The sequence below is a fragment of the Garra rufa genome, chromosome 24, assembly GCF_049309525.1.
Source record: "Garra rufa chromosome 24, GarRuf1.0, whole genome shotgun sequence".
Taxonomy (NCBI): domain Eukaryota; kingdom Metazoa; phylum Chordata; class Actinopteri; order Cypriniformes; family Cyprinidae; genus Garra; species Garra rufa.
In genome coordinates this window covers 21,169,892-21,197,835 of record NC_133384.1, presented here as the reverse complement: position 1 = coordinate 21,197,835, position 27,944 = coordinate 21,169,892, and the positions used below count along the sequence as shown (strand labels likewise).

The 27,944-nt window shown below is 34.7% G+C and overlaps 1 protein-coding gene across 1 annotated transcript; it reads right to left on the bottom strand.

Annotated features, from left to right (window-relative positions):
• Positions 1-201: 201 nt before the first annotated feature.
• Positions 202-21,274, bottom strand: ccdc191 (coiled-coil domain containing 191). Its single transcript, XM_073830839.1, has 16 exons — positions 21,115-21,274; positions 20,631-20,669; positions 20,399-20,528; positions 20,182-20,319; positions 18,315-18,717; positions 17,128-17,272; positions 16,470-16,660; positions 16,044-16,287; positions 13,916-14,346; positions 11,668-11,759; positions 8,861-8,943; positions 8,683-8,784; positions 3,984-4,127; positions 3,252-3,404; positions 1,279-1,433; positions 202-1,140 (listed from the first exon to the last, which is right to left on the bottom strand). Exons 1-16 carry the CDS (start codon positions 21,190-21,192, stop codon positions 969-971), a joined length of 2,700 nt encoding a protein of 899 aa, XP_073686940.1. The 5' UTR covers positions 21,193-21,274; the 3' UTR covers positions 202-968.
• Between the last annotated feature and the right edge of the window lie 6,670 nt (positions 21,275-27,944).

Below are 27,944 nucleotides of genomic sequence, written 5' to 3'. Positions count from 1 at the left end.
TATTGTTTCGAATTAATTCTGCTCTTTGGATCTTTCTATTCATCAAAGAATCCTGAAAAAATGTACTCAACTGTTTTAAATGTTGATAATAATAATAATAAATATTTCTTCAACAGCACATCAAAATATTGGAATGATTTCTGAAGGATCATGTGACACTGAAGAATGGAGTAATGATGCTGAAAATTTAGCTTTGAAATCACAGGAATAAAATACATTTTAAAATGTATTCAAATGGAAAGCAGTTATTTTAAATAGTAAAAAAATTTCACAATTTTACCATTTTTGTTGTACTTTGGATCAAATAAATGCAGGATTGGTGAGCAGAAGAAACTACTTCAATCTTACTGTTCAAAAAAATTTGTTTGGTAGTGTACATTAAATTCATGCATTTCTGGTTTATACTCACTGCAAATTATATCAATTATGGATTTAATGTCTAATATTTGTTCTCTCAACTCCAAAGTGTGTCTTATCCATGATCGCACATTCAGTATCAAGCCTTACTTAGTGCCTTTTTGGGCCACCAGATGTGATGCAACACTGCATCTATATCCAGACAGACAGCACACAGCTTTAAAAACTGTCTCTGTATGAATGTTTTATATTGAGCTCCATATTTGTTATTCGAGGTCTTTGTGCCTGTGTATTTTCTTTTCATGTGCTTCAACTGGGGACAAATCTGTGGCGCATACCATTTTGATGTGCAGGAATTATCGCAGCGTTTTTGAATCAAAGTTGGTTTCCTTTCATCAAACGCTTAAAGAAACCGCTAAAGAAGCACTTGAGAATCCGGATGTTCGTTTGTCTCGTGTGAGACGCTTTTATAATGTAATGCATTCCCATTCTACAAGTTGTTCAATTAAACTGTACCGTGGAAAAATAAACAAGCGTAAAATGATTAAACACGGCGGCTCATTAAGCGGCAGATGTTTTCAATGTCATTTTGACGACTTCTGTGTGTGCAGTTAAAGAGGATTTACGGAGCGCCACAGGGAATCAATAGGGGAGGAGCGGAAGTCGGGCAAAATCTCCGCCACTTTACGTCTGAGCTGCTCTCTGCGTGCCTCTCTTTCCTTCTCTTCTCGCAAGACAACAGGAAGCCGCCTCCAGCCATCAAAACACTTCTTGACAGCTTTCCTGCAAAGCCCAGAGAGCCAGTGTCAGAGCAAACAGGATTTCATTTTTCTAAATACTGAAAATACTAAATAACTCGTATTTTATTCTACTATACAGGGACATTTTGGCCCTATGATGAAGTTAAACTAATTTGCTGACCTGCTGTTGTGCTCCTCTGCCCTTTGCTCATTGTCCCAGGCTGTTATTCGCTCCTCTGTAGTGTGATCCAGCAGGGCCATGAACACCTTCTTCTGGGTCCGTGTCCTGTGAAACCGCTCAGCACGTGCTTCCAGTATAAAGCGCAGATCTTTTAACTGGTAAGTGTTGAAATCAAACACAGATTGCTCATAAGTAATGAAATGGGTTTATTAATATCACAAACCCTAAATATTAAACTTATGCACATAAATTGATGGTAAGCTCTATATGTTTGGGCCAGGAACCACATAGCAACCTGATGATGTGATTTCAATTTATAATTTCTTTAGAAAATGTAAAGATAATAAATATAATGATACAATTTTTATTGGTTAATTTCAATGCAATTATTTACTTGAAATTTATTATAAATAATACAATATTATCCTTAAATTCTATGTATAAATAAATATATGTGTATTTATAAAAACTAATTATAGATTACTTAATATAAATTATTAGATGCCTATAAATGTCTGTATATTTATATATAAGAAATATATATGAAAAAATGAAATAAGACCATTTTAAACAACAAACACTAATATTAAAATTATAAATAAATAACGTCTTTATTTAATATATTATCATTTATTTACATTATTTATTTATAGTAAGTCGATAAGACACTTTTGGGCTAAACCAAATTTTATTTTAGAAATTAAAATGTTTTTTATAAATTTAAAATTTTATAAAGTTAAATTTATTATAATTTTATTCATTTTTTTAAATAAAAATACAATAATATATGTTTACAAATTTATATTATGTCTAAAAATGTATATAAATAAATAATATGTATATGTATATTAGTGTTAGTTGTAAATAGTGTAGTTTATTTTAAACCACAGAGTGATTTATGTCTATAAATAAACATATACCTCTATATTTATTTGTATTACATTGATAAGACTATTTTAAACAAATATTTTACATTAAAATATTCAAATAATTATTGGCTACACCAAATTTCATTTTATAACTGAATTTATTATAGTTTTAATCATTTGTTATTAAAAAATACAATTATTAATTTATGTTCATTAATTATTATGTCTAAAAATGTCTATAAATAAACACAAACCTCTATATTTACTTAGTATATACCAAACAATGTAACAGAATTTATTATCATTTTATTAATTTTTTAATAAAAAAACACAATTCAGTAATAAATGAATACATTTATGTTATCTCTAAAAATGTCTGTAAATAAACATATAAACATATAAGCCTCTATATTTACTTATATTAGATTGCTAAGACTATTTTATACAAATAGACTATATTATAAAAATAAATATAATATCTGTATACCTATATTAAACTGATAAGACTATTTTTAAACAAACAACTCTTAATAAAATAACTGAAATATGAAAATAATAAATAAATAGTTTATTATAACAAATATTTACATTGAAATACTGATTATTGGCTAAACCAAATTTCATTTGAAATAACTGAATTTATTATAGTTTTATTAATTTTTTTATTAGATAGTGTGACAGATAGTGTGTGGGATTTTTTTCTTTTTGTTTATTCATTTATTAATTAAAAAAATACAATTGTTTATTTACAAATGAAATTTTGTTTACAAATTAATAATATGTCTAACATGTGTAAAATATTATATATATATATATATATATATATATATATATATATATAAACATAAAATAAAAACTGTAATCTGTGTATTTATATTTTTTAACCAACATAACTGTTCATTTTAAAATACTGATAAATATGAAAATAATTAATAAATAAAGGGTTATAAATTATTTATATGTATGTGTGTATAAATATAAATATATATAGTTTTTTAAAACAGAAATAAATACATTTATTGAAAAGTCAGCAAGACCTTTTGTCAAATGTCACTAAAGAAATGTTTCAGTTTTCAACCAGACTGTGTGTGTGTGTGGTTTTACCCTTATCCAGCTACACATAGCCCTCTGAAGTAAGATCCGGTGATACAGCTGGTTGGCACAGGCCTCTCTCTCTGCATGGGCCTCATCAACAAACTGAAGCCAGGAGTAGAAGCAGCGTCTCTGCAGAGCCAGTGTGTAATGATCCACCGCTCTCTGGAGGACACGGAAAAGGCAAAAGCACCTGAACATAAATATCTGTCTGCTTTAATTAAGACCGTCATCATCTCATCCACTCCCATGGTTTTTATGGATTACAATTTTTCCCTGTTGACTGTACTGCGGAGATATTATAGATGCACATGCGAGTTTCGCAACTAATTGGAGCTTGCGGTTTCTTCTTTCATAGATGTGGATCAATAACTGAACAACAATGAAACTTCTGAATACAAAGCTATTCTGTTTCTCTGTTTGTGACTCTGTCCTTGTCAATCTCTCCCTCTCAGTCACTCCATCTCCCCCCTGAATCTCATATATCCGCTCTCTGTTAATTTATTTCACAAACAGGTGGTTAGCCAGGTGGAAACGCAACAGTATACTGTAAACATCATTAAAATTTGGGGAATGGACCAAGAGTTAATGCAAGGCAACAGCTGGTCTTCCTGTCTGTGTGTGAGCTGCCCATAACTCTTTGGATGAATAATTGAGTGTGTGACTATTTGTCTGGAAAGCAAGTGAACCTCCTGTATTGTTACTGTAGGCTATAAGTGTGTGTGTGTTTGCAGTAGTGCTGACCTGTGTGTTGACATGGCTTTGCTCCAGCAGGCTTTTCCATGGTGCCAGGCCTCGGCGCAGTAACAGAGTTCTGAGGTAGTGCTGGGCCGCCCGCTTTGACAGTTCCTGTTCCCGTTCTGCTCTCTTCTGTTTCTCAAGTTCCCTCTTAAGTTCACATTAACATACAAACATGGTTACTTAAAACTTAAAGTGAAAGCTGTGTGCATAAACACATACATTAAGTAGTCTTAAACTTTTTTGCATTTCCTAGATGCACCTTTTTGCACAATGTTGACGCTTGTCATTACACCACAACCACTGAACGAGTTTCACTTGATATCCGGGAGCGTTTAGACTCTTTAGGGGCCGTTCACATGTCGCGCCTAAAAACGTGTGGAAAACGCTAGACGCGCCGCTTTCTTCCTTATCAACAAAGCGCTCGGGCGCTTGCGCTCCGGAAGCGTCTGCCGTTTCTAAGCAACCATCAGCTGCGCTCTAGCTCCAAGCCTATGCGTCTCCATCAAGCGTGCCGTAGGTGTCCTGAAAAGTGAAGCCAAAAGTTTTCGATCGCCCCCCGGTGGCTGGCTGCAGTATAGGTCATAAACCCCGCCCTCTCCATGTAATCTAATGGGACGTGAGCCAAACTAAATAATCGAATTACACGGCAAATAATTTTTTTCCAAAGGTGATTTCCATCGTGTGAGGTAGTTTTTATAATGCTGATTCATGCTCAGGTGTTCGTTTTTCTAATAAGTTTGCTTTTAAGTAGTTATTTGATGCTATAAAAACGGGGTGTGGTGTCATGATTGTGATCGTGCGATTGGGTCTGCGGGAGTTTGGGCGGGACTTTGACACCGCGGCTCCGCCTCACGACACTACTGCGCATGCTCTGGCTCCAAACGAACCTCTACTGCGCATGCTCTGGCTCCAAATGACGTAACTTCCCCCAAGATGGTAGCGGCCATATTGAGCTGTTTTGGCTTCACTTTTCTATAGTGGAAAGAAGCGGAAACGCGTTGTCCATCTTTTTTACAGTCTATGGTCTCCATGCATTGTTTCTTCTATTAGCGTCAAAATAATGGGGGCTTGACAAATCATAAAGTTCAGGAAATCCCTGGACCACAATGATGAGCTGTTTCTACAGAGGTTTCAATGTAACGGAAAAACGTGAGGAAGCTGATTGGTTAGTTCAGGTCACATGACCTGCGGTGCGCTTGCGACATTCTGAAAAGTTGAGATGTTTTTATCTCGATGTGGCGCGGACGCGCCTGGAAAAAACGAGCGCGTCGCACTGCGTGCACGTCGCTTCCATTATGCGCGTGCAAGCCGCGCATCTACATTTGAAATAACGAACTTGAGCGCGCAAAAGACGCTACATGTGAACGGCCCCTTAAGATGAAAACTATGAGGTAGGGCATTTGGTTTAAGCCTACGCTTATATCCATTGCCAGCAGCTTTGGTCATCTTATCAGTTTTTTATTTTCTGAGTTGTGTTTCTAAATTGCAGTTAGCACAAGTAGCTCACAGAGTACGACCATTTCACGTCATCAAAATAATGCCACTCCCCATAGTCCAAAATATGTATAAAACAATGTGGATTTTTAAATAACCTAAATCTTTCATGGATTTTCTACTTGATATTTCAGTAAGAGACATCATTTACTTTTACATTTACCTTTTTCCGACACAGAATATTAAGACAGCATTTTAGTGCCACATTAAAAAATACAAAAATGTAAGATTACAAGATTAAAGTAGTAATAATAAAAAAAAAAAAGTCGAAATTACGAGAATAAAGTCAGAATATTTTGAGTATAAAGTCAAAATTACAAGAATAAAGTCTTGTACAACAAATAAAGTTGAAACTACGAGAATAAAGTAATATTTTGAGAATAAAGTCGAAGGTTTGAGAATAAAGTCAAAATGTTTAGAGAATAAACTCAGAATTATGAGAATAAAGTAATAATTTGAGATAAAAGTCGAAATATTAGGAGAATAAAGTCGAAATTATGAGAATAAAGTAATATTTCAACAATTAAGCCGAAAGTTTGAGAATGAAGTCGAAATTACAAGAATAATGTCGAAATATTTTGAGAATAAAGTCAAAATATTTTGAGAATAAAGTTGAAATTATGAGAATAGTCGAAAATACAAGAATAGTTGAAATTACGAGAATAAAGTCGAAATGTTTTGAGAATAAAGTCAGTGTTTTGAGAATAAAGTCGAAATGTTTTGAGAATAAAGTCGAAATGTTTGGAGAATAAAGTTGAAATGTTTGGAGAATAAAGTCAGTGTTTTGAGAATAAAGTCGAAATGTTTTGAGAATAAAGTCGAAATGTTTGGAGAATAAAGTTGAAATGTTTGGAGAATAAAGTCAGTGTTTTGAGAATAAAGTCGAAATGTTTTGAGAATAAAGTCGAAATGTTTGGAGAATAAAGTTGAAATTTCAAGAATAAAGTTGAAATGTTTTGAGAATAAAGTCGAAATGTTTGGAGAATAAAGTTGAAATTTCAAGAATAAAGTTGAAATGTTTTGAGAATAAAGTCAGTGTTTTGAGAATAAAGTCGAAATGTTTTGAGAATAAAGTCGAAATTTAGAGAATAAAGTCGAAATGTTTGGAGAATAAAGTTGAAATGTTTGGAGAATAAAGTCAGTGTTTTGAGAATAAAGTCGAAATGTTTTGAGAATAAAGTCAGTGTTTTGAGAATAAAGTCGAAATGTTTTGAAAATAAAGTCGAAATGTTTGGAGAATAAAGTTGAAATTTCAAGAATAAAGTTGAAATGTTTTGAGAATAAAGTCGAAATTTGGAGAATAAAGTCAAAATGTTTTGAGAAAAAGAAAATAAAGTTGAAATGTTTTGAGAATAAAGTAAAAATGTTTTGAGAATAAAGTCAAAATTTGGAGAATAAAGTCAAAATGTTTTAAGAATAAGAAAATAAAGTTGAAATGTTTTGAGAATAAAGTCAAAATGTTTAGAGAATTAAATCATAGCAATTAAAGTAACATTTTGAGCGTATATCTTGCTCATGCAAATGACCCAGATTGGGAGCACCAGGAGAAGTTGCCAGGCCACCGGAATTTATTTGAATATATGTGAGATTATTAGCAGAAATCATACCATGTGTCATGTACTGGGACAGTATGCTTGGAAAAAATATTTCACGTCTTCGATTACATTCATTAGGACTATTTGTAGTGCGCCAGTCCTCCAATAATAGCAATAAGCTTTGTGCTTTTTGTACTTTTTATGTAAAACTAAGTCTCAGCTTTCAAAATCAGTTTTATAGTGAAATATAAACAATGTGTCTTGCATTGTTTTTCACACTCTTTAATGTAGCGGGACAGATTGCTGTATTCATGTGAATCAATTGTCTTTTCGATTACAATGAGACTTTAATTTTCTTTGTAAAATTCCATATCTAACCTGTGGTGTCTAATCTTTCATTCCTCACATGCATTTAATTAAAAACAACAATAAAAAAAGGTTGAAGTGGACTCCAACTTGTTAAGATATACTGTTGTCTTTTCTGAGGTATATAAGTTGCTGTTTTATTGATGGTATAATACAGTAAATTATTGGAAATATTTAACATCTTCCATTTATTATTTGTAGTGCACCAGCCACCCAGTAATCACAATAATTTTGTGCTTTGTTGCTTTTAATATAACACAGCTTAGCTTTCAAATTCTGTCAGTTTTATCATGAAATACAAATTATAAATGTGTTTTTCCTCTTTATTTCACATTTATAGCATGATATAAATGTTAAGGAACATCAAAATAGTTAAATTAAAAAAACCGTCTAGCCTAATTAAATGAAACAAATGTCTCACTTTAATCAGAAAGATGACTGATTTACGTCACTTAAACTGAGGCAAATACAGCGATCTGTCGAGCCACATTAAAGAGCGTGAAAAATGCTTTACATTCCACATTTTTTAATCTTGTAACTTTTACTTTATTCTCTAAACATTTTGACTTTATTATAATGTTGATTTTATTCTCGGAATATTTTGACTTTACTCTTGAAATACTTCGACTTTATTCTTAACATATTACGACTTTAATCTCATAATCTTAGATTTTTTGTATTTTTTAACATGGCACTAAAACGCCGACATAAAATTAAAAAAAGGTAATTGTGACTTTTTTTTTATCTCACAATTCAGTTATTAAAACTGTGAGATAAATTCTAATTGGATAAACTGTTTTTTTGTTTGTTTCTACCACAGAATAAAAAAGGTATTTGCAACTTTCTGTCTCACAATTCTGACTCTTTTCTGCAAATTTATATCTCACATTTCAAGCTTTTCTTCTCAGAATTGCAAATTCATTTCTCACAAAAGTCCAAATTGTGAGAAATATATTCTAATTCAGAGACAAAAAGATGCAATTACCTATTTTATTTTTTTAATTCTGTGGTAAAAAGGGGCTTCTATAATTTCTGCCTGATTTAACGCACAAAAATGGTCTTGTTGGTATAAATTAATGTATTTAGATTCATTCAGTCATGTTATAAGAAAGGCTTGGGAATATTCTACAAATTTTATCAACCAGAAAAAGCTGAAAATCCTAATTACAATTACTTAAAAAAGTAAACACACCCCTTTTCTCAATTAGCTGCATGATTTGAGGAATCACTCATGCCTGTAGCATTAATCATTAATAGTAACATAATCCAATTAAGTAAAACCTATGATTATGTGTATCACCACACACCTTTCTCTGTTCCCTCTTCTCTTCCTTCTTCCTCTCTACCTCCTTTTGTTTCTCCTCTTCCTCAGCTCTGAGTCTTTCCTCCTCAGCTGCCTTCATTTGCGCCTATACAGAACAAAAAAGCAGAGGCTTTTTTCATCACATCCACATGTTTCAATGCTCGAAGAGAGGCAAGTCTTACCAGTTTCTCCTCCTGCTTCTGTCTCCTCAGCTCCTCTATCTCTCTCCTGCGCTCGGCACGCTGCCGTGCTCGTTCCTCCATGGCTGAAAGAAACATAAAAAAGGACAGTGGAAGACTGAGACATCAGTAAAGGGCCAGATTAAAGGGTCACTGTGAATTCGGGCAGCATTTTCTTCTGATTTTATGGATCTTTGGTACAAGTTTGCTTGTATTGCTTGCATTTGTATTCAAGGCAGCCAACTGACTGATTTTGCTTAAAATCTCGTTGTTTGTAGTGTGCCTCACTGATTTAAGGTAACGTTTACACAAAAATAAAAATTATGTTATTAATCACTAATCCTTATGTTGTTCCAAACCGATAAGACCTTTGGAACACAAATGAAAACATCTTAATTTGTGTTGTGAAGACTAACAATGGTCTTAAGAGGATGAATGACTTGATGGTGACTTAAAGACAGAATAAAAAATTTTGGGTCAACTATCCCTTTAAGTCACTCGTTTTTCTAAAGTAAAGCTGTCCAACAGTGACACCAATAGGTAAATTAACAGCGGGAGTCCGCGCCTCTCTCGCCTCCCCTGAGCCCATTAAGTTTTAACATAAGCCTTTTCCCTAAAGCGTGCAGTGCGTTTGTTTGGGGGTAATTGAGAATGAATGGGGGAAATTCATGTGACTTTATCATAGGGCTGTGCAATTAATCAAAATTCAGTTTTGATTTTGATTTCGGCTTGAAAATCATGAAAATACAGCAATCAAGATGAAACAATTATTGCGCCCCATTCCGCCTCTTTCCAGTTGTGCACTTTTGCTCCTCCATAAAAGCCTAATTTCACATGCAAATCAGCAAAATCATGTAATATGACTTTCATAACATAGGACATGCTTGATTTATTAACATTTCTTTGATGTTGTGGTTTTAAAAGTGAAAAAAGAGAACCCTGTTCTGTGTATGCGCTCAGAGACGCCTTTTTAAGGTCATGCCACAGCATCTCAATAGGATTCAGGTCAGGACTTTGACTAGGCCACTCCAAAGTCTTCATTTAGTTTTTCTTCAGCCATTCAGAGGTGGATTTGCTGGTGTGTTTTGGATCATTGTCCTGCTGCAGAACCCAAGTTCGCTTCAGCTTGAGGTCCCGAACAGATGGCCAGACACTGTCCTTCAGGATTTTTTTTGGTAGACAGCAGAATTCATGGTTCCATTTATCACAGCAAATCTTCCAGGTCCAGAAGCAGCAAAACAGCCCCAGACCATCACACTATCACCACCATATTTTACTGTTGGTATGATGTTCTTTGTCTGAAATGCTGTGTTACTTTTAGACCAGATGTAATGGGACACACACCTTCCAAAAAGTTCAACTTTTGTCTCATCAGTCCACAGAGCATTTACCCAAAAGTCTTGGGGATCATCCAGATGTTTTCTGGCAAAACTGAGATGAGCCTTTATGTTCTTTTTGCTCAGCAGCGGTTTTCGTCTTGGAACTCTGCCATGCAGGCCATTTTTGCCCAGTCTCTTTCTTATGGTGGAGTCATGAACACTGACCTTAACTCAAGAGAGGCCTGCAGTTCTTTAGATGTTGTTGTGGGGTCTTTTGTAACCTCTTGGATGAGTCGTCGCTGTGCTCTTGGGGTAATTTTGGTCGGCCGGCCACTCCTGGGAAGGTTAACCACTGTTCCATGTTTTCGCCATTTGTGGATAATGGCTTTCCTTTTCCAGACTGATAGATCTCAATTACTTTCTTTCTCATTTGTTCCTGAATTTCTTTGGATCTCAACATGAAGTGTAGCTTTTGAGGGTCTTTTGGTCTACTTCATTTTGTCAGGCAGGTCCTATTTAAGTGATTTCTTGATTGCGAACAGGTGTGGCAGTAATCAGGCCTGGGTGTGGCTAAAAAATGAACTCAGGTGTGACATTAAAGTGTAACAAACATGCACAAAAAAAAAAAAAAAAAAATCAGGAAGGGGGCCAACACTTTTTCTCACCACTGTAATTACATTCAATTTCTGTAGTAGACTACTTTAGACTTGCATAAAGGTATTCAGTATCCCCCCTAAAAAATAACATTGTTTTTTTTTTTTTCTGTTGTATTGTTATCTTTAAATTATCACTAACATAAAGTTTTGGACCCAGTCATAACCGTGTTAAATAATCGTGATTACAATATTGACCAAAATAATCGTGATTATGATTTTTGCCATAATCGAGCAGTCCTACTTTATCATTACTTTAAATGTAGGAGGTGGAAAAACACTTAGTTACACAATCACCATATACAACAGGCTATGTTTGTGATATATGACCTTGCGTCGGCTGAGGAAACATTTGGAGCAGATCTGAGCAGGACAGTGACTTGTCAGTTTTTCATTGTGAGAAAAATCTCATTGGTCACTGCCAAGGCCAGGACAGTGCGGCTCACAGATTGAATGATAATATAAAAAATACTGGATGTCATTGATGAATCTACAGGGCCTTTAACTCAACAGGATGTTGACTCATGGGGGCTGTTAACAACCACCCGCTGAAAGATGCAACCATACTCAGATACTCAAACAACCCTGATTATTGAATGTATTCAATAACAACGAAGCTCAAGGTTTAACACATGGAAGAGCCATTGTGCAGTTTTAGTATTGTTCTTGGTTTACATAGTGGATTATGAGTGTATAGCGATTGTGTGCATCTGTATTCAATGCATTCAGTATCAGAGAGGATTTAAACTAGGGCATAGCCATGAAATTCATTTTCCATGCTTGAAACCACCATAGTGACAGTTTTTCAACTGCTCGATTGTGTATGTGTATGACTGACCTTGTACTGAGGGATGGAGAAGAGCTGCACGATGCAGAGATGCTTTTTGGTTGGTGTGGCTGCTGGTGTTTTCCCCTGAGGCACTCTTTGTTCTGGGATTGTAAGGAGAATGAATATCTTTGTGAAATTGTGACTAATAGCAAACATTGTGTCACCCACGCGCACACACGGATAGAACAGCTGTGGGAAGTGACCCTTTGGTAAAATCTAGAGGGATTACATTGGGTACATGAAGCAAGTATTACATTATGATCCACTCTGGAGCCTGAGGTGACAGATTTCTTTATTTTCATGTGAAGAAACTGTAAAGATTCAGCTCACAAAAATTGTTGAAGAAACTACTGGGTCATAATTCACCCTATGTTAGAAAGAAAAAACAGGCAGTAATACTGTGAAATATTATTATAACTGAAAAATCAGTTTTCTACTAACACTAACAGTCAAACGTTTTTGAACAGTAAAGATTTTTAATGTGTTTTAAAGAAATATCTTCTGCTCACAGTGCAGCAAAAACAGTAAAATAGTTTTTTAATATTTCTACTGTTTTTATTTGAATATATTTTAAAATGTAATTTATTCCTGTGATTTCAACGCTGAATTTTTAGCATCATTACTTCAGTCACATGAACCTTCAGGAATCATTCTAATATTCTGATTTCCTGCTCAAAAAAACATTTAATATTATCATTATGTTGAAAACAGCTGAGTAGAATTTTTCAGGTTTCTTTGACGTACAGAAAGTTCAGAAAGAACAGCATTATCTGAAATAGAAAACTTTTGTAACATTATAAATGTATTTTATCATCACTTCTAAATTAGGCATCCTTGCTAAATAAAAGTATTAATTACTATAATTTCTGACTCCATGACTCCAGTATTTTGAATGGTATAGTGTATAGTGTAATTACACAACTGTTTTAAACATTGATAATAAAATGTTTCTTGAACAGTAAATTAGCATATTAGAATGATTTCTGAAGGATCATGCACTAAAGACTGGAGTAATAATGCTGAAAATTTACCTTTGATCACAGGAATAAATTACATTTTAAATATATTGAAATAGAAAGCAGTAAAAATATTTCACAATATTACTGCTTTAAGTGAGCAGAAAATAATTATTTAAAATCATTAAAGGTTGTATCAGCGATTTCTAGCCTAAAACATAAAGTGTCAATTTCAGCTGACCTTTCTTCACGATCTGCTCGCTGCCTGCCCCATAAATTGTCTGTGAAAAAACCGCGTCTCTCTGGTCAGCCGAGATATGCCAAAAAAACAATCGGCACTACCAACCTTTCCACAGATAAACAAACAGTGTTCCAACCAATCAGCGTCAGGGGTTTGGTGTTGTGGACTTTCGCTCCGCCTTCCTCACATCCCTGCACCAGTAGGAAAGCCCACAACACCAAACCCCTGACGCTGATTGGTTGGAACACTGTTTGTTTATCTGTGGAAAGGTTGGTAGTGCCGATTGTTTTTTTGGCATATCTCGGACTCTAGGCTGACCAGAGAGACGCGGTTTTTTCACAGACAATTTATGGGGCAGGCAGCGAGCAGATCGTGATGAAAGGTCAGCTGAATTTGACACTTTATGTTTCAGGCTAGAAATCGCTGATACAACCTTTAAAATAAAATAAACTTTTGACTGGTAGTGTATATTTCACATGATCTATCAATAATCATTCTACTATGCTGATTTGGTAAAATAAATATTTATTATTATTATCAATATTAAAAATGGCTGTGGTGCTTAATATTTTTTGTGGAAAATGTAATATCTTTTCATGATTCTTTGATGAACAGAAAGTTCAAAAGGACATTTATTAATCTATTTGTTAAATAGATTTTTATAAACATAACACATTTGATAAATGTAACACATTTTTGTTAAATAAGTGATAATTTCTTACTGTTATATTAATATATTGAATATGTTATTATATTTAAATAAGTTTAAAGTATATTTAAATTGCAACATTTGTTAAACACTAAGTGTACATCATAGTAGTATGATTTTTTTTACTAAATTTATGCTGATTTGAATCATTTTTTTAATGATTTAATTTATTTTAATTAATTTATTTATTTATGTAATTTAATTAATTAAAATATTTTTTTATTTTACTACACTAATGAGAAAGAATTTGGTGTATGGGGGTCTGTTTGCCTATATGAAAAATTTAAATATAATTTTTTGATTTTGCCGTGACGTATGTCCCAGACATAAGCCCCACACATATGGAGGTACCTTGATGTTCTTTCAGTACTTCCTCTTCCTGTCTCTGTGTTAGGTTTAGGTGGAGAGCATGTGTTTGCAGCTCCAGGAGGACCTGTTGCCAACAGTGCTATTTTCTCCTCCTCATGCTTCAATTCCAGAATGTTTTGTCTCTCTTGCAGATGCCTAATCTGCTCCTGTTGCTCTTTCAGAAGATGCCTCTGTTCAGCTACGGTTTGCTGCAGGGCTGCATGGCGATGTTTGAACTGTCCACTGCTAAGCTCCACACTTCCACTTCTGGAAGTCTGTTGCCCCTGGTGGGCCTGTTGTAACTCGGCCGCTGAGAGAGCAGCATGACGGCGGGTCACCTGCCAGGCCTGAGTGGGCGGGGCCTCTGAATAGTGGCCAGTCCTTATAGTGGCTTGTGCAGTCGGTAAACAGCTTTCTGAAGCCGCTGCCTCATCCTATAGTGGAATGTAGAGAGTTTGTGATAAAGTTTGATAAGCAGCGATTACCGGGGTTCAAGCGCCGGGGTTCAAGCGACATTTAAGCTTAAAACGAAAAAATATTGCATATTGTTTAGCAAGGTTGTACCCACTTAAATCAATGATTTTAAAAAGCCAGCTGTGGTCTGATCCACTTAAAACTTTGCATGCCAGTTTAGAATCACCTGTCGCCTGTGCTCAGCAAGTTTTGTGAAGTGTTGAGTTTTCCTTTAGGCTTTATAGGATTTTGGGTAAATTTGGACAGGCCTATTTTCTAAACGACCCCCTAATAGCTTCCCAAAGGGTAAAATTCAACGTTTTTTTTTTTTTAATTATTGGTCTAGAGCAGGGGTTTTCAAACCTGTCCTGGAGCCTCCCCTGCCCTGCACATTTTGTATGTCTCCCTTATTAGGCACACCCAATTCAGGTCTTGCAGTCTCTACTAATGAGCTGATGATTTGAATCAGGTGTATTAGATGAGAGAGACAAGCAAAATGTGCAGGGCAGGGGAGGCTCCAGGACAGGTTTGAAAACCCCTGGTCTAGAGAGTCCAGAGAATTGTACTCCAGTTCAGATTGAGCGAAAAACCTAAGACTAGTTTGCATAAGTAGGTTTTCTACATATCCTCAGTCATTTAACAAACTATTTGATTGACAGTGGTGGTATTAGAGGCAAAGTATTTGTAGCAGAGCTGTCCGTAATGAGGAGTTCTATCATATGATATGGATATCATGCGCATGTGCAAAACCGTGCAACGTACAATCGTTTATGCCTTTGAAAAATACAATATCGCACTCCACCAGTGGCAGATTTCTTTCAAATTTCTCTCAGACCTTCGGGGCTGTGAGTTGAACAGGCCCACCAAGTTTTGTTCCAATCGGCCTCCATTAACCGTCTAACAGGAGCTCAAATTTCATCGGCCAATAGCGGCCATGTTTTTTGAGATACGCAAATGCTCTTCTTACTTGTGGCACTTCGGACCAAGACCGTGTGCACCAATTTTCATGTTAATAGGACAAATGGTTGCGCAGTTATAGGCATTTTTATGTGTTTTTTTTTTTTTTTTTGGCCGAGCTCTGCATTTATGTCCTTTGACCTCAGATTAAGCTTTTACATAAGTGTCCTCAGTTTGGCAGAGATATCTCATTCCGTTCAGGAGTTAACAGGAATTTCACTAAAAGTGGCCTGCCCTTTTCTAACATTCTGGCATCCCTTTGCGACGGTCAGTCAAATGTTCTTTTTGATAAACTTTTTTTGATAATTATTGATATTCACTCTTCAGAGAATCTTTCTGCACTGGTTTGGTTCCAATTGGGTAAAAAATGTAGGACTAGTTCACAAAATTACTTTTTCAAAAAAATCCAAAATCTGAAAATTTCACCGGTTCGTGATTGAATCTGAGGCGTGAGGAGTTTTGTCCGGTGTGAGCCAAGGACACTTAAACCTGCGACTGATGGTTTAGGAGTTATGAGCGATTTCGTACTTTTGTTCGCTGTAGCGCCCCTGTCAGGCCGAATGGGGTGAACCTTAGTCACATTGTTGACGGTTTGAGTACTACCATTCCTCCAAGTTTCAAGTCTTTACAACTTACCTGTTTGGTCTGCACAATTATTTTAACATAATTTTTACAGCGCTATGCACTTGAACCCCTAATTACAGTGAATTACAGTCTCTACCTGATGGCTGATGTTTTCTGTAAGACTGAGTGTTTCAGGTGGATTAGTTACTGGTGGAGATTTTTCTCCTCCTAGTTTCCCGGAAGCTGCCGCATTGATCAAAGCAGCCATTTTCCGTCGAGTTTCTTCCTGTCGTTGGAGGAGCTCCTTGCGATGACGTTCTACCTGACACCACACACGCCAATCACTGAGGCAGCGCCTCAAAAGCCTCTTGCGGTCACTCTCCACTGCTTGCTGACTGCGCCTGTGGGAAAGACAGATATGGCTTAAACCCAGTCTGACTGCCAAGATGAATTAAAGCCTTTAATTAAGCAATTAACAAGCTCTTTTAGACTAATCATTTAGTTAAAGAGCTTTGCTTTTCTTTTAAATGTTTATCAAGCCTGTGTTGACAGTGACAGGTTTTTCTAAATTAAGCTCCCTTGCCTGTGCTCCTGTCTCAGCTCCTCTTCAGTCCTTTCAGCCTCTTTCTCCTCTCTTCTGGCCCAGACGAAAGCCCGCCATGCCCGCCATGCTCTCAGCTGCCTCCTCCAATCACACAGCGCCGCTGCCTTTCCCATCCGCACCCTTCTTTCCAATATCACCGAGTACCATGCTGTAAAATGCCTGTGCATGCACTAAAACATATACTACCAGTCAAAAGTTTTTGAACAGTAAGACTTTTAAAAAGTCTCTTCAGCTCATGAAGCCTGCATTTATTTGATCCAAAGTACAGCAAAAACAGTAAAATTTTGAAATATTTTTACTATTTTAAATAACTGCTTTCTATTTAAATATATATTATAAATTATAATTTATTCCTGTGATTTATAGCATCATCTAATATTTTTTAGCAATCATTCTAATATTATGATTTGCTGCTCGAAAAACATCTATTATTATTAGTAGTAGTAGTAATAATTTTACTGTTTTGCTGTACTTTGGATCAAATAAATGCATGCTTGGTGAGCAGGAGAGACTTTAAAAAAAAAAACATAAAAAATCTTACTGTTCAAAAACTTTTTAACTATGTTTAGTATATGTACTCAGTCAAAAAACATTGGAGTGTGTTGCATACAATATAATTAAACTAATGTCTTCTAACCTGCAAATTAAGAAGGTGAACTTTGGCTTCAAGGTTCCTCAGCTTAAGTTGAAGGTCTTTGTTCTGTTTCTTCTGTGTGGAATTGTGATATTTTGGCATGACAGAGCTCTCAGTGGCCCTTTGTTTCTGAAGCCTTTCCCTCTCCCTGTTCAAAATGGAAATTAAAATGTCACGCAATCATCTCTTCAAAAATCTGAATGCCATTTAAATTAGAAAATTGCATAACTGCCCTAAAATGTATCTGGATGCTTAAACCACAATTAAAAATGTATTGGACTGAATTGGATAAGAAAATATTAAAGCAAGTGACATTTACTTAAAAAAGGAAAAAAGGACAAATACACTCTTCAATAATAAGCATTTTGCCAAAAAATGGGCTTCAAGCACTGAGAAATTTAGTCTCATTAAATGTACAACCAGATTCTTCTAACTAGGCTGCTTTTCACCAACGGTCTTGTCCTACAACGGCAAAAATCAAAATAATCATGCATACACTACCAGTCAAAAGTTTTTGAACAGTAAGATTTTTTATGTTTTTTTTTTCCCTTCAGCTCACCAAACCTGCATTTATTTGATCCAAAGTACAACAAAAACAGTAAAATTTAGAAATGTTTTTACTATTTAAAATAACTGCTTTCTATTTGAATATATTTTAAAATGTAATTTATTCCTGTAATCATAGCTAAATTTTCAGCATCATTACTCAAGTTTTCAGTGTTACATGATTCTTCAGAAATCATTCTTCAGATAAATGCTGTTCTTCAGAAATTTCTATTCATCAAAGAAACCTGAAAAGAAATTCTAAAACAGCATGTTTTTTGAGCAGCAATTCAGAAAATTAGAATGATTTCTGAAGGATCATGTGACTGGAGTAATAATACTAAAAATTCAGCGTTGAAATCACAGGAATAACCTACATTTTAAAATATTTTCAAATAGAAAAAAGGTATTTAAAATAGTAAAAATATTTAAACATTTTACTTTGGATCAAATAAATGCAGGCTTGGTGAGCAGAAGAGACTTCTTTAAAAAAACAATTAAAATCTTACTGTTCGAAAACTAACAAAGGTAGTTTTGAGAAACGTTTTAGCATCATTTGATTCCAGATATCTCTTTTATTTTAATATGAATAAATTTTTAATTGTGGCTATAGTGTCTAAATACTCGTGGGGTTGTTGTTTGTGTACATGTTTCGTGCAAGCTGCTTCACACTCCTCTTCTCCTCCATCTCTCTGCGTAGGCGAATCATCTCCTGCTGGATCAGTTCTTCCTGTCTGCGTGCATCCTGCCTCTTCTTTTGCTGCTTCTCCTTTTCCATTTGCCATGCTTCCTCTCGCGCCTCCCGTAGCGCTTCTTTTTCTTTACGCAGTTTGTTACGCTCAGCGTCTCTGCGCATGCGGTTTTCCTTTACCTGCTTGTGGCGCACCTCCATGGTGATGCTAGGGTCCCTCCATTTCTTCTTGTTCTGATCAGAATCTACTTTAAGATCTTCCACTAATCCAAGGTCCAAGACCTCAGTTTCCATCAGGTCCTGGAGGAAATTGTGCACTACAGAGTTCTCCTCTTCCTGTGCTAGGTGAAAATACATGTCTGATGAAAAAAAGAGACACTACATATTAGATCAATGTTGGTAATGGTAACACAAACAAATTAAACACTAAAAACAAATAAATTATTATTATCTACACTACCAGTCAAAAGTTTTTGAACAGATTTTAAATGCTTTTATAGAAGTCTCTTCTGCTCACCAAGCCTGCATTTATTTGATCCAAAGTACAGCAACATTTTTTATTATTTTGTTTTAATTATTATTGTCAATATTTAAAACAGTTGAGTATTTTTAGGATTATTTGATGAATAGAAAGATCCAAAGATCAGCATTTATCTGAAATAAAAAGTTTTTGTAACATTATACATTGTTCCATTCAAAAGCTTGGAGTCAGTATAATTTTTTTATTTATTTTTATTTTATTTATTTATTATAGATTTCTTTTATTTTTTTAGCAAGGATGCTTTATATTGATCAAAAGTGATGATAAAGACATTTATAATGTTACAAAAGATTTCTATTTCTATTTTCTATTAAATGTTGTACTTCTGAACTTTCTATTTATCAAAGAAACCTGAAAAAAAAACTACTCAGCTGTTTTTAACATCGCAAATCGAATATTATTATGACTTTTGAAGAACATGATAGATATATTAATAGAAAAACATTTTTTAAATACCAAAAATATTGCAAAATTGTTCTTTTTTGCTGTACTTTGGATCAAATAAATGCTTAGTAAGCTGAAGAGACTTCTTTTAAAAAACATAAAAAATCTTACTGTTTTAAAACTTTTGACTGGTAGTGTATTAAAAATGGTTTTTGGTTATTAAAATACAGCTTAATTAAATAAAAAAATATCTAAATATTAGACTAAGGGGGCAACTAAGTGAAAGAGTTTTATTTTCAGTATTAGAGATATTATTATCATTTTATAGTTTTTTTTTAAATTGACATTATTGTTTTTTATGTATATATATATATATATATATATATATATATATATATATATATTCTGTTTTCATTTTAATTTTAGTAATATTGTAGTAATTAATATATATATATATATAATTACAAATAAAAAATAAAATAAAATTTTTATTCAACATTTATTTATTTCAAATAACAATTATTTTTCATGGTTTTAATTTACGTTCAGCTTTGGTTTTAGTTAACTATAATAACTGAACCATTAAAGTAATTTGAAGTACAAAAATTAGTAAAACTAAAATTAAAAATAAATTAAAAACAAGTGACAAATACAAATGACAAAAGCACACACTAAAACTTGATAAACTGAAAATATAAAAAGAAAAGCTAATTCTAAATATTAATAAATACTATTATAGAATATAAATAACACTTGTCTAGATTTCTTTTTTTAACCACTGGTGGTGGTTGAGGAGAGATCCCCCATATGATTGTAAAGCGCTTTGGGTGTACGGAAATACACATGAAAGCGCTATACAAATGCATCATTCATTCATTCATTCAAGGTAAACTAGTACCATCAAAGTTATTATAGCTGGATTGTGTGGTTTTAACAAGTTGTTTGGCTCCTTCCATCTCCTCTTCCTCCTCGTCATTATCCATTTCAAGCTCCAGACGTAACTTCTGGTTCATCCATTCACTTAAAACGGACTGAGCTGTGGAATACAAGTAGAATACTGATTACAAAAACCTGCATATGCATTAAGTGCTGAATATTAATTAGTTAAAGATTACCTTCACTGTACGCATCATCATGATCCTGTAGCTGCTCTACGGTTTGCAGTGCCATGCTGTTTTTACCACCACAAGGTTTCTTGATAGAAAACACCTCAGCTACAGCAAACTCTGAAGCCTTTTCTACCCTCTGAGAAAAAGATGAAAACAAAGTTTGGTACAATTAAGCAATTACATACATATGCATTAATTTTCTGCATGACATGAATTCAAATGATTGAATTGTACTTACTTTCACCCACTGCTTTATGTCATTCTCATTCAGCTGCACCTGCAATATGAGATATGAATTCAGCTCATTGTTTCAATCCAAAATATACCTCAAAATGTATTAGCGCCTTCTTCTCTACAGTCATAAGCTGATCATTGGGTTAAACCGAGAGCTTTCCAACCTGAAGCTGACATAACCTCATATGAATATTTAGTCACACTGGCCTCACACATCTAATTCCTGGATAAATATCCCGTCTTACCTTAACCTGGCTCCATTGAAGATACACCTGAAGGGGTTTTCATTGCACATTTTAACTAAATCCTTCTGCTGAGTCACAAATTCATTACTAATAACCAATGTGCATGACCAAAGATAACCTGAGTGTGACATTTATTTAGAATAATACCTCTGGCTGAATATTGTAAAAAAGAAAACGAAAGAAGGAATACACTATAACGAATTTAAATCTGTTTAAAACAGGGTGAAAACAGGTTTTACTTGCCTTATTACTATTGCCTGGTGTTTTAGTCTTTGTCGTTTTCCAACGAAAAATATCCGGTCTGTGAATGGGATAAGCCATGGTCGCTTTGGATTGTAAGCTAATATTAATATATTTTCACATGTTTGCAAAGTTCATATAGCAGCAATTTGCACTATGGGTTAAAAATGTAGCTCCTTCGTCAAAACATTCACGTAACGTTACTTCAGTGAGAAACTTTTCGCTCAGCAATGGAATTGTGGTATTTGTAGTTTGAGCAAAGTGACGATGAATGAGTTAGCGCCTAAAAAGAACTACACATCCCAACAAGAACTGACGAGGACTGAAGCGTCTACTTTGAAACCATGGAGACTATAGGTGTGTTCGAGATGCACTACACTAGCCTGCCGCCGGCTGGCGAGAGCAGCCGCTTGCAGTCGGGGGAGGAGTGAAGAGACGGCCGTCAAGTCGGACACTTATAGACGATGAGACTGTATTTCAAACATACACAAAAAAAAGGAATAAAGAAAAAGAAGAAATGAAACTACATAAGATAAATAAATAAAAGAAAAAAGTTACCCTATCATTTATTCTATATGCTACAATCGTTTTGCTTTTTTGTTGATCATATCAAGTATGTGAGTTACTTTAATGTAATGAAATATGACGCTTATTATTTGTATCTTGGTTTTGTAGTTAGCTATAGGACATTTTTCAATTTTTATAAGCAGTTTATTCAGTGTAGTGAAGCCTCTCACAACATCCATTAAAAAACAGCCTCTGGTTGACCAGTTTTTTTTTTTTTTTTACTCTTATACAATAAGAATATATATTTACCATATCGCCTAGTCTTCATTTTTATCAATAATGTTTTGTTTGAATATCAGATATTCGATATAAAGATTGATTACACACGTGAACTTTTTTAAGAAAAACACGCAGCACACGTCGTGCTTGTCCTCACATAATCTGACCAATGAGAATAAAGTGTGTCGTCATCAAGGCTTTCGCAGCCGATTTTAAGCAGCTGCAGCGCCTGACCTCTGCGACTGCTCTCGTTTTGCTCTCACGTTACTTTGATGGCACACGTGATCGAAAGGCGGCTGCAGCGCCCATAGATATATATACGTAGATGCCTCATTAGCGACTGTTTCTATGGGCCGTCATACGTGAGCCGTCCTCCATTTCACTGCGGTCTACTTGACGTCATTCACCCATAGGTCTATGTAACTGACCATAGTAATCAGTGAATATTCGAAATGCCACAGTCCTGCACAGCCGTTGGTCTGCGAACCTACAGTATGGTGAATGACGTCAAGTGGACCGTTCCAAAATGGCGGACGCATCTACGTGCTTGGAGCGGTCCAATGCGGTATCTATGTATATATATCTATGGCAGCGCCGATCAAAGTCGGACAAATTATCTTACCAGAATGCATTGTTTTGTAAGGCGGCAGCCGATTTCTTGCGGCGCCGCATGAAGTCGAACGCACCTAATTGTTACGCCTATGATCCTCCTCTTGTGTTGCGACAGTTGATTTTAAAGGCGAACTACTAAGCTAAATGCATTTATTAAAGTAGTTTAAGTCTATTTAAGTAGAAATAATAGTAATAATTGTAAATGTAACAACCGTTATTGCAATATTTGTTGTTGCTGACTTTGAAAATCAAGGTGTGCAAATGAATAAATGTGGCATTAATTATAGTAAAGAGCTTTAAAATATAGAAGTCAAACTGAATTCATGTTCTAACCACTTTAGTTTTCCCTTAAAGGAACACTCCATAAGAACTACATTTCCATTCCCGCGTAATAATCGAGGAAGTTTGCTGCCGTAACATGGCTGAAGCAGGTTCAGTAATATCACGCAGCACATGTGCAAATGCTAACCTAACTGGGAACTTATTTCAGGCGCTGGTGAGATTACTGCACCTGCTGCGTCCATATTACGGCAGCAAATTTCCTTGACTATTACGCTGGAATGGGAGGTAGTTCCTAATCTTATCAGCCTAGAAAATCGCAGCTTTACATTTTCTGCCAGTATTAGTACACGATATAGCTACAGAAGAGTCAAGTTTTAAATAGGACAAATACCGAAACTCATTGGTCATTTATTAGTGGTGGGCATAGATAATTTTTTTTAATCTAGATTAATCTCACTGTAATCTTGGAATTAATCTAGATTAAAATGGCTAATTTGAATTCTGCCGAAGGCATTCAGAATATTTGTGCTACCCAAATGACTAAGTCTTTGAGAATTGGTTTCTCAAGCCAGGTGGCGCATTAGACCAGGGGCTCATCTCCTGTTTCCAAAATGCATCACAAGCTGCTTGACAATTGCATTTACAACACAATTAACACTACAAACTTGTGTAACCAACTATTCCTACACTGCATGTACTTCTGCGTAAAAGACTGCGCGACGTGCGCGTTGCAGTTAAATACACAGAGGCGCACGGGCATGGATAACTGCGTGCATAGTCTTCGGTTAAACTGCGTTGCTTTTAGAAGCGTCAATTCAGTTGTTGCGTATAGTTTAATGTCTTTATTTCGGGATTATCAAAGTACATTATAACTCAAATTTGAGATTTTACTGGGGCACAGCAGATTTTCACTGAGGCACGTGCCCCAGTAAAAAGGGTCTAGCAACGCACCTGCCCTGAAGCAAACCTGGCGGCTTCATAGCTGCATCCATGTTAGCACGTCTCGTTTGATGTGGTAATTTCACAGTAGGCATACACACAGGTTCGAAGACTCGTTCTCGCCCCCTACAGTGCAATTCGGCTAGGTATACATCCGCGCTAAAATATCAAGGTGAAAGTCATCATAGCTTGCGTAGTTTAGACCCAGCTCCCAACCCAACTTTGAGAATAGATTAACGGCGATATTTTTTTTTATCGCCCGATAAGAGTCTCATGTTAACGCCGATAACGGCCCACCAGTCATTTTTGAACGCGATGCTATTGGTCTAATAGGATTCAATGATCTATGCTAAGCTATGCTAAAAGCTATGATATCGCCAGAACAGGAGAACGGCTGAATGGATTTCAAAACGGTAAAACTCAACTTATTAACTCGGGGGGAGTTGGAGAATGAGCCTATTTCCAAAAAAAGTGGAGTGTTCCTTTAAGGGGAGACACTGCAGGCAAAACCCCAGTTTTTTTAATGCACCTATCAAGTTTGAGATTTTGGGCTTTTTGGTTTTTCATAAAGGGTTTTTTCAGACTAGTGGAAAGAAAACATCCAAAAAACACTGATAAGTGTTTCTTTTATATCACTTTTTGTGTTTTTGTGTCAATAAATTTCAATTACAATTCATATTTTTAAAGGAAGTTACTCAAAATGAGTTTTTTCTCCTACTGAGCCATAAATCTCCACTTCAATAACACACACCAAACTTTACATTTTTATTCCTGTCTATATTCCGAAGGTTTTTACAGAGGGATATTTCATTAAATAATGTCTCATTTGCATATTTAAACCTAACATTTTGGAAAACTTGTAATACAAAAAATGTTTGCAATTATCAATGTAATCAATCAACTGGGTAAGTAAGGTAATAACTATTAGTTATTTTTTTTTACCCTATTCACCTGCAGTGTCTCGCCTTGAGAGTGGGCGTGGCCATTTGTAAATTTTATGGGTGTGGCTTCCGGTCTCATCCACATCCACCTATTTTTAGCTGTACAACAGCTGGTTTTGCTGTTTGATATTGCAAATTGTTGTTTTAACATATCATTGTATTTTTTTATTTAATTATAAACACTTTGGTTTGTAATGCAAACAGTTTTATCATTTACTGCACTAGTTATTCTAGTTATTTCTCTTTAGCAGCTAATGAACCGGAAGTCTCGCACATAGGCTTACTTCCACGTTGAAAAACAAGGTGGCTGCTCCTTATTGACAAACAAAAAGGTGAAATGAAATACTAACTATAAAATTAAGGATGTAGGTGATTTAAAAAACTAGTTGTTTTGTAGAGTGGAAACAATAAATATTCTTTTTGAACTAAAGCTGAAACCTGAAGCTGAACAAGTGGAGGATTCTGATCAAAGTTAAACATCCTTTCAAGAGAACACAGCTGTAAGAACAGCTCTAAATCAAGCAGCATTGAACAGTGGAACACAAAAGATGATATTATAGAAATGTCTCAGTGGTATTTGTCCTCTTTTGTCTTCTGTACAATGGAAGCCAGTGGGCACTAATATTGTTTGGTTACCATATAAATATATTTAAAAAACATAAAGCATTTTTAAAACGTCTTTCTGAATATGTCAGCTGCCAATCAAACAAACTGATTGTTATTTCATGATACTATGTATTATAATTTATATTTTTAAAAAAAAAAATATATATATATATATTAAAACTTAATTTTTGATTAATATGCATTGCTAAGAACTTCAGTTTGACAAATTTAAAGGTGATTTTCTCAATATTTTGATTTTTTGCACCCTCAGATTCTTTTCAAATAGTTGTATCTCAGACAAATAATGTCCTATCCTACACCAATGGAAAGCATATTTATTCAGCTTTCAGATGATGTATAAATCTCAGTTCGAAAAATTGACACTTATGCTTGGTTTTGTGGTACAGGGTCACATATAAGACCTATATATATATATATATATATATATATATATATATATATATATATATATATATATATTTGCATACAAACAGTCCGCTGATGGAAGTAAGGTACAAAATGTCCTAGGGCAAGCACCCCAAAAATGATCTATATTGGCTTTTATCTATATTGATACTGCTGCAGGCAATAATTACTCTGCCCAGCTGGCAGAGAAGTTGAACTGCGTCTTTGCACATCTCGAGGCAACCCAGCAAAACACAGTCTTGTCACTTCAGCCTTTACCAGCAGGTAACACCCACATAATCACTTTACAGGAGCAGAGGTGAGAAGAGTGCTCAGGTCAGTGAACCTGAGAAAAGCAACCGGCCCAGACGGCGTACCATGGAAAGTACAGGTTTGCACTAATATCTTCAATCAGTCCCTGACACAAGCCATCATAGCACTCTGCCTCAAGCCACCCACCATCATCCCAATCCCCAGAACATCTTTGTGTTAATGACTACTGCCCAGTGGCACTTACACTGGTAATCATGACGTGCTTCGAGAAGCCAGTCTCCTTTTCACCTCTGGTCAGCATCAGTTTGCCTGTAGAGTGAATAGATCTACTGAAGATCAAAGTCAAAAGTCAAAAGATTTTTTTTTTTTTAAAGAATTCTCTTCTGCTCATAAACCTTAGATTTATTTGATTCAAAATACAAAGCAGTCATATTGTGAAATATTTGTACTATTTTTATATATTTCAAAATGTAAGTTATTCCTGTGATCAAAGCTAATTTTTTTTGCATCATTACTTCAGTCTTTAGTGTCACTCGATCCTTTAGAAATACAGTGATTTGCTGTTAAAGAAACATTATTATTATTATTATTATTATTATTAGCAATATTTAAAAAAGTTGAGTACATTTTTGTCAGGATTCATTAATCGAAAGATCCAAAGATCTACCCTGGAAATCCAGAGGTCTCGCAAGAGCACAATTTGAATTGTCTCTGCAAGACACTCGAGGAGCGTCTCGCTGCAGCCTGCGGTGGACATCCAACCCCGCCCACATCCAAGTGTGACGCCAGACGCCACGCCCATGTTCAAACACGTCACACATCCAACATATTAAATAGTATTAACACATATTAAAATAGTGATAATATGATTAGCAATGTTCACATTTGTGGACATATCTTTAAAGAATTAGATGAAAATGAAAATATGCTAAGTGTTACTTTTACAATAACAAAACTTAATTGTCCGTCTAAATCTAAATCTTGTCTATGTCAAAATCGATTATAATTAACGTGAATTTATGTCATTACACAAACAAATAGGGTAAGGTTTAAATGTTTTATTACCAATTACCATTTTCCTAACTTTAATCAACCAAAGCAAGCGTTTTACGGGCTGTTTGAATGTAATTAGTTCCATATGAAAGATGACCTAGGTTTAATTTGTATTATTTAATACAAACTGTTTTGTTTACATCCCCGATACAACATACTTCCGCCATTCTTGCACATGCGTACAACATCGGGATTCTTTTTTTTATTTTATTAAAGAATAATTGGACATTACAAAAAATATTGAAATAGAAATCCAGATACACAAAATACAAGCTTAATCTGTATACAGTAATATAATATGTAATAAGAGGGGGGGAAATAATAATAAAAAAATAAAAAAACTAATACCATAGAGAGAAAAAATAAATAAATAAACGTATAAATAAAAAGTAAATAAATAAACAAAAACTAAATTAAAACCTATAAACAACTAAACAATAGTTCAAATTTTCTTCCTTTTCCCTTACATATACAAAAATTATATTGTGGGAGCATAACCAAAAAAAAAAGTTCTCCGTGAAATGTAACAACAAATGTATTCATTTGTTTTAAAGACTTTTTAAAAACTTCTATTTCTGATAAAAATAAATTACATTTTGGTATGTATTTAGCAAATTTCTGTTTATGAATATAATATTTGCCTTGCAAAATGTAAAAGTTAACAACGTACTCAGTCATTTTACTTTTATGAGAATAAGTACAGATAACATATTTTAAAGAAAGCATATAATTAACATTTCTTTGCAGAAATAGAAAGGTGCTAACATCAGACCAAAAACTAAGAGACAATTCACAATTATAAAACAAATGACACAAGTCTTCCTCATGTGTGTTACAGAAACTGCAAGTATTATCAATGTCCATGAATTTAGAAAGAGCTACTTTACATGGATACATTTCGTGAAGTATTTTGAAATGCACCGCTTTAAGGCTACC